Genomic DNA, 8,009 nt, shown 5'->3' on the forward strand with positions numbered 1-8,009 from the left:
TGAATGATTTTAAGAGTGATTTGAGAATTGCACCGCGCTATTTAGCCACAAGAGGACGTCATAATATCAGAAAACGAGGTTGCAAGTTTTTGTGGTCTTTTTAAAAAATAAAAATTAAATAAAAACGTAAGTATAACGCTTATAAGCGATATAAATATGCTTGATATATATGTATATGAAGAAAAGGTTTAAGATTAAACACTCAATGTGATCTATGTCGCCAAAAGTTAAATTTATAATACAAAACATTATATAATCCATTCTTTTTTAAATTATCATTAATAATTGCACCCCAGCTCCTCCCACCCACACCCAAAAAGAAAAAACCCACTCGTAAACATTGGAGAGGAATTTGCCCCGGGACAGCATCAGCTGAAGAAACCTTTTTTTGTTGTTGTATTTTTTGTTGACCTATTGTTAATCCTATCTCGCCATTTTCTCACTCCCCTCTCAATTTTGAATAACAATGGGGAGCGTTGGGGGGGCTTGAGTAAAAAAAAGAAGTGTGATTCACAGGTAAAAGGTTAGAGAAGAATATTTAGGAGGAAAATTAAAAAATAACAGAAATAGAGGGATCTCAAGGTAAAACTTAGCACCAAAAATTAGGGGAAAAAAGTGTGATATACGGATTGAAATTTGAAGAAAAAAATGCGATGAAATAAATAATACATTTCAAGGTAAAACATTTAAGTTTTTTTATCTTTAGAAAAAAAAAATGATAACTGTGATATCCAGGTTAAACAATGAAAAAAAAACATCAAATCAAATAAAACATACTTCCAGGTAAAGCATTAAAGAAGAAAAGGTCTAGTAAAAATAAAATAAAAAGTGTGACATCAAGGGAAATCGTTTAATCAAACAATGGGATAAAAAAAATGATATAAATAAATAATAAAACAAAAACTGTGATATTCAGGTAAATCAACTAAGAAAAACTTGGATGAAATTTAAAAAAAAACACCATAATAATAAAACCAAAAATATGATCTCCAGGTAGAATATTGAAGACAAAGTGGGGGCGAAAATAATGATAAAATACAAACTGGGATCCTTAGGTAAAACATTGAAAAACAATATTTAACAGAATGTGACATGCCATTTCCAGCTCAAACATTAAAGTGAGAAAATAGGAGCAATACAATTAAATCAAATAAATGAAGTGATCACCTGGTAAAAAAAATTGAAAAATAATATTTACAATAAAAGAAAAAATGATAAACGGGCAAAACACAAAATAAAAAGAATATGAGGAAAAAAATAAAGAAATGAAGTAACATTTGAAAAGTGTGATCTCCAGGTAAACATTGCAGAAAACCATTTAGGGGGGGGGATCAGGAGGGGCGGGGGATCAGGAGAAAACATTGCAGGAAAAAGAAACAAATGAAGAAGAAATGAGAAGTTGGCACACATTTAAATTGAAGTATCTCATCTTTTTGGAATAAAACGTTGCGGCGTTTTCTCAGGTAAACGCATTCAAGAAATCAAAATTTTCTTGCGGGGGCGCTTAGCGAGCGGAAGGAAGGTGTGGGGGAGGGAGGTGTACTGAAAAAGGGGAAGGGGGTTGCCCCTCAGCCAATAGGAGCAAAGAGCCCCGCCCATTTCTCTATAACTTGCCTTCTCACACGCCCACTGGCGCCACAACCTTAAAGTTCTTGCAGCTGCAAGACTTCAAGTGGACTTTTGCGAGAAAAAAACTCAAAGAAAACTCTTCGTTTTTTTTAACCCACGCGTGGATTTACCCCCCACTCCCCCCACCCTCACTCTGAAAAAAAAAACAATCATGGGCACCGAGCAGCTCTACGAGAAAAAACTGTCTGGTCTTTTGACGGACCACCCGGGATCTCTCGGAACCAAAGAGTCCCCCACCCTGCCCGAATCTTCCGTGACGGACATGGGCTACTACAACGCGGCCCACCACGACTACTACCAGAACCAGAACTACGGAAGCCCCATCAACCCTTATCACCATCACCACCAGTTTGGGATGGCCCCCGGGGGCGTTTACGCCCCCAAATCTGAATTTTCTTACGGAGCAGGATACCGACACTTCGCACATTACAACCGGGACCAGTTGCAGCCGTCGCCACCGAACTCAGGTACGATCGGGCCTCACATGCGTTATAAATGTGTAATAAATGCGTAACAAACGTGTAATAACGTCTAACTTTTTTGACATAGAAAATGTGATACGAATGTTTAACTCTTGTGTAGTAAATACCTAATAAGCCCGTAAAATAGAATAGAATAGAATGTATTGTCATTGCAAAAAGTGAACCAAATAAAAAAGTTCCGCCATAATGGTGCAGAAACATTTACAATACCACAAGTAAAAGAATAAGTTAAGTGGGAAAGTATAAAAGTGATATCTTACAAAATAAAGTAAAATAAGTTACTAAAATAAAATAAAAAGAATCATCAGTCGTTATTGCACATTCCGGTTTAAGCATTTTACAGAATTGAGGGTGATTATGTTCTCAGAGAAGTTTTTCAGTCTATTAGTTCTAGACTTCATAAAAGTGTAATAACATTTATTTTTTTGTAGTTAAACAAAGTGTGTAACTGATGCATAATAAATTAGTGATTATAGGATAATATAATTTTTTATGATCAAAAAAACTAACTGATGCGGAATAAATACATGGTAATGAATGTGTAATAACAGTATAGCAATATGTTTTGTACTGAAGTAAATGTGTAAAGAATGCTAATAAACGTGTAATTACATAATTATACTTGAAGAAAATGAGTAATAAATGTGTAATGACGTGTTTTTTTAGTTAAAGATAATGCTTAACTGTTTACTGTGTAACAAATGTGTAATAAATGACTAATACGCATGTAATAGACATGTAACAACATTCTTTTTAGTTAAAGAAAACTGGTGCTTAATAAAAGTGTGATAAATGTATTATATCATTTCTTCATGCTTGGTAATAAATGCGTAATAACTGTGTAATTAGATTTTTTTCTCGTTAAAGAAAAAGCGTGAAGAATGCTGATAAACGTGTAATTACACAATTTTTGTAGTTAAAGAAAATGTGTAACTGCTCTATATAAAAAGGTGTAATAACCTTGTAATGTAGTTTTTAGGGGGAGGGGTAAAGAAAATGTATAGCTAATGTGTAATAAAAGTGTAGTAAGCATATAATAAACACATAATACTATTTTATCTGTAGTTAAAGTGTAACTCATGCATAATAAATATGCAATAAACGCGAAATACTTGTTTTGTAGTTAAATTGTAACTAATCCATAATACATAGGTAATAAATGTGTGATAAACATTTATTAATGTGTAATGTGTTTCTGGATAGTTGTGTAACAATTGCGTAGTAATGCATAAAACATGTCAAATAAAAATGTAATGTGATTGAATTTTTGGGAGCTTAAGAAAATGCGTAATGTCTGCGTAATAAATATGTAAAAACCATGTAATGTCATTTTTTTGGTGAGGTAAAGTAAACGTATAACTGATGGGTAATGTTATTAAAGCATTATAGTGTTTTTGGTAGATAAAGTGTAACTGATGCGTAATAAATATGTAATAATTAGGTAATAAACATTTGGTAACTGTGTAATGGTATTTTTTTCCCCCGGTAGTTGCGCAATAAATGCATTAAAAAATGTGAAATAAATGTGTGATTCCTTGAAGAGGGAGTGTAGCTTATGGGTAATATATGTGTAATACATGCATTATAAATGCATAACAAATGTGTAATAACTGTGTAATGGGATTTCTTTCGGGTAGTTGTGTAATAATTGTTTGATAATGCGTAATAATGTTATTATTCTCATGTAAGGAAATGTGTAACTAATCTGAAATCAGGAAAGGATTTAAAATCTATTCAACTGCTCTTTTCAGACGAGCATTTTATCCATTTTAAACAATTACCGTCTAGGGCAGTGTTTCTCAACTTGCGAGTGAGGCCTAAATGCGGATCGCGGACCCGTTTTCAGTGGATCGCAGATCGTCTTGGCGAAATATTGCGAAGGAAATAAAACCGAGGGTAATTTAAACTTATTACGTCTAGAATGCGATAATTCCCTGCGAGTGTGAGTTGTCGCCAGTCGTTTCACATAACAGAAATGTACGGACAGTTTGCTTACAATCGTGGAGCAGGGACAGATGCTTATACAGTGGTGAATACATGACATTTGGATTTTATTATCTTGAAAACTAAGTGAGCATTTAATGGGATAGTATTATTGAAGTCGTTTTCTGGACTTTTTTTATGTGTGAATATATTCTACTATCTCTAGTTTGAACTGCTGCACAATCGTTTCATTCAAAACCTTTGAGAAGTGGAAGTGTTTTCTTGATTCAGGTCGCGGTTTGTAATCAAGGTGGGATGTTGGGTCCTGAATCAGACCAGTTGAGAAACACTGGTCTGAGGGATGTCATCAGGGGACACAGCGTCAGTTTCCATAGTTATTTTGATGACATCCATTTATATTTTCTTGCTCCGATTATTGTAATTCCCTGCTTTCTGGATTCCCCCAAAACAATATTGTGATGGATTTTTTTTTACCATATGAAGAATACAACCAAAGTCCACCCTTGTATCTCCCAGGCAGAGGGACTGACACATGCTTTTATTTCCTTATGTTTTGATGATTCTAATTCCTTGCTCTCTGGTCTCCCCCAAAATAATATTGCAAGCCTGCCGCTATTGCACAATTCAGCAGCACGTGGTTAGTCTGTACCTTACCAATATATTTTTTTAATGATTTATCTCGAATTCATTTATTTTATCTTCATTTTATTTTAATTAATGTGTGTAACTTTGTAACTGACCGTAACTGTTGCATAGTAAACGCATAATAAATGTGTAATAAAGATGTAGTGCGTTTAATAATAAATGCATACGAAATGTGTAATCAACGCCGAATGTAATTTAAAAAAAGCTTAATCGCTGCTTAACAAACGCATAATAAATGAGTAATAAATGTGTAGTAAATACTTAATAACATGTAATTTGTCATAGGTAAAGAAAATGTCTAACTATTGTATAATATATGCGTACCGTAACCTTAAAACGTGAAAATATGTGTAATAAATGTGCGATAGAAATTTATTATTAGATTTTGGTAAATCTGATTGTGTTGTCTGTAGTTTAAGAAAATATGTAATTGATGTGTAATAAATGTGTAATAAACATGTAATAACGTGTAATGGAAATCTTTTTTTTTTTTAGTTAAAGAAGAGCCGGAACCCGAGGTCCGCATGGTGAACGGCAAACCCAAAAAGATCCGCAAGCCCAGAACCATTTACTCAAGCTATCAGCTCGCTGCTCTGCAGAGACGCTTCCAAAAGGCTCAATACCTCGCCCTGCCCGAACGAGCAGAACTCGCGGCCCAATTGGGTCTGACCCAAACGCAGGTACGACACAGTTCACAAAAGAAATCTTGAACAATGGTACCTCTTTATACGAACACCCCTAACCAGGAGAATTTACGTATACGTGTTTTTTTTGCTACAAAAACTTTGCTCGTTATACGAACGAGCAGTCCCAAAGGCTACTACTAGAGACTGCTCGAGACCCCTTACTACCAACATCCGCTCTTCCAGTTTGCCTTTGAAAACTACTACAAATAAAAGAAAATTGTGCTGTATTTTTTGGAGGGTGAGCACGTTTATTTAAAGTTACAGTAACTGAAATTTTAAGTGTACAGAAAGTGCTTATGTATCATTAACAATCTCTCAATCTCATAACTTCCGACTATTGCTGCCCTTATTGATATTTGCAAATTCTTATTAAGCCATAATAGACCCAACCAACAACAATGCGGCACCTATTTACTCACGGCAAGACAAACTGTGTAAAATACCGCGACAATGTTAGCCCTTCCTCCGCACCACACATTCATTATGGCGACTCAACCTTGGAAAATGCTCATAATAAACCGTATACTTCATTTAATTAATCTCATCCTAGTCCGAGGTCGTCAACCTTATCCGTACTGCATACCGGTTCACTGTCTGACAATATTTTCACAGCCTGGCTCAAGGACGGCATTGAAAATGTTTGTACTTTTTCTAAAATTATATCAACGATCATAAAAACAACAATTATGATACTTACAATAATAATATCAATTACAATGATGAGTGAAAATCCACAGTGTAGTCATGTGTAACATTCAGATGTCCTTCAAACATCACACATAAATCACATTTCCTTTTATGGGAGTGTGAGGCCCCTCTCAGCCCTATTTTTGAAAACCAGAGTGCCCGAAGGCATGGGGGAGAACATGCTAACCCCACCCAAGGAGGCTGGTAGCTGGACTTGAACCCGAGACCTCTGAACTGTGAGGGGGACATGCTAATAGCAACACACTGTGGTCGCTATTGTAACGTTTATGCAAAACTTCATGTCGACCTGCGTGCCAAGTCATTAAAAACACAAACCCCAACAACCAACCACGCGAAATGCTTGGTACGGCAGAGTAGCGGTTGTCCTTGACCTGGTGGTATTTTTATATTTAATTGCTGTTTGAGCTGTTAAGGTTTCACTAAGATGCTTTTGGGGGGACAGGACAATTTTGTTTTTATACTAGGAACATTTGCTCGTAGCACCAGCAATTTAGGCTACAAGCACGATCTTGGAACAAATTAAGCTTGTATGAAGAGGTACTACTATACATGTGTAGTCATTAATTAATCAATTCATTCTCCTCCTTCTCCAGGTCAAGATCTGGTTCCAGAACCGCCGATCGAAATTCAAGAAACTGTACAAGAACGGCGAAGTTCCGCTAGACCACAGCCCCAACGCCAGTGACTCCATGGCGTGCAACTCGCCCCCCTCCCCCGCCAACTGGGACGCCCCCCAGGCTCCCCCACTGAGCAGGGGCCCGATCTCCCAGCCGGCCCTCAGTTCTTCGCCGCCCTACATGGACGATTATAACTGGTACCAGCAGGGAGCCCACCTCCAACATCCCGGTACCGGACACCACCCGCTTCCACCGCAAAATGTGGGAGCTGTTTACTAGCACGGACTCTGAATATTGTATTTTTATTTTTTGTGGAACACGTTTGGACCGGGAATAAGTCATCCAGACCAGAACTTTTGTTTTTTTCAAAGCACATAAGGGATTTGTGATCACTTGTATTTAACGGACGTGTGTTTTTATTTTTGGAAATAATTTATCTTCTCTGTTCTATTCTTTATTTTGTAAAGAAAACCTTACTTTCAATATAAGAGCAATAATGGTAAAAAAAGAAAAGTGCAGTTAATACCTACAAAAAAGGATAAAGATACAAATACTTAGTTGAACTCAGGTGATATTTATAAAAAAGAAATGTACAAAGCTGTGTAAATACGCGTTTATTACAGAACCACTATTACGAACTTGTATAATTATTTTTCTTATCAAACGACTCGATTGTGGTTCTCGGTTGCAGAAGTCCTTTATTTTCTCGTTTTATATATTCATATTTTTGTCTTCTTCAAATAAAGGTGTTAATTGCACAATGTGTGTCCGCCATTTTGTTAAAGTTTTATGTAGTGTAGGAATTGCGTTTGCTATTTGTTTTTTCTATTCATTATGTAGCCTGGTAGTTGGCTCGTCTTTTTTATTTTTGCGCAAAACATTTTAATTAGAAGTCGAGAAAATGACTGGACGACATTTTTGCAAAAAGAAATGCAGATATTAAAAAAAGGGTTAATTCCACATTCCCCAAAAATGCATGGAAGGTTAATTGGTGAATTTAAAATGGTCCCTATGTGTGAGTGAGGTCTCTGTGTGCCCTGCATCTGGCTGGTAACCAGTTCAGAGTGTCCCCTGTTTTATGCCCTAAAATAGCTGGGATGGGCTCCGGGCACACCCGCGACCCTGGTGAGGATAAGCGGTGCAGTTAATGGACATTGTGTTATTGTATTCCATTGGGAAATGATTGACCACTACTCGCATATTAATACTTTTTTATTTTTCAATTTCAGCATATATTTTTTAACAAGGTTATTCAACAAGTCAAATTAGTTCATGGTTTTTATTTTTAATTTGTTTCC

The 8,009-nt window shown here is 36.1% G+C and overlaps 1 protein-coding gene across 1 annotated transcript; it reads left to right on the forward strand.

Moving 5' to 3' along the window:
* Positions 1 to 1,714: 1,714 nt before the first annotated feature.
* dlx3b (distal-less homeobox 3b) lies at positions 1,715 to 7,472 on the forward strand. Its single transcript, XM_088323503.1, has 3 exons — positions 1,715 to 2,096; positions 5,196 to 5,380; positions 6,688 to 7,472. The coding sequence occupies exons 1-3, from the start codon at positions 1,781 to 1,783 to the stop codon at positions 6,988 to 6,990; spliced, it is 804 nt and encodes a 267-aa protein (XP_088179629.1). The 5' UTR covers positions 1,715 to 1,780; the 3' UTR covers positions 6,991 to 7,472.
* The last annotated feature ends 537 nt before the right edge of the window (positions 7,473 to 8,009 follow it).

The sequence above is a fragment of the Urocampus carinirostris genome, chromosome 19 (assembly GCF_059441175.1).
Source record: "Urocampus carinirostris isolate Australia breed hairy pipefish chromosome 19, RoL_Ucar_1.0, whole genome shotgun sequence".
Lineage (NCBI taxonomy): Eukaryota > Metazoa > Chordata > Actinopteri > Syngnathiformes > Syngnathidae > Urocampus > Urocampus carinirostris.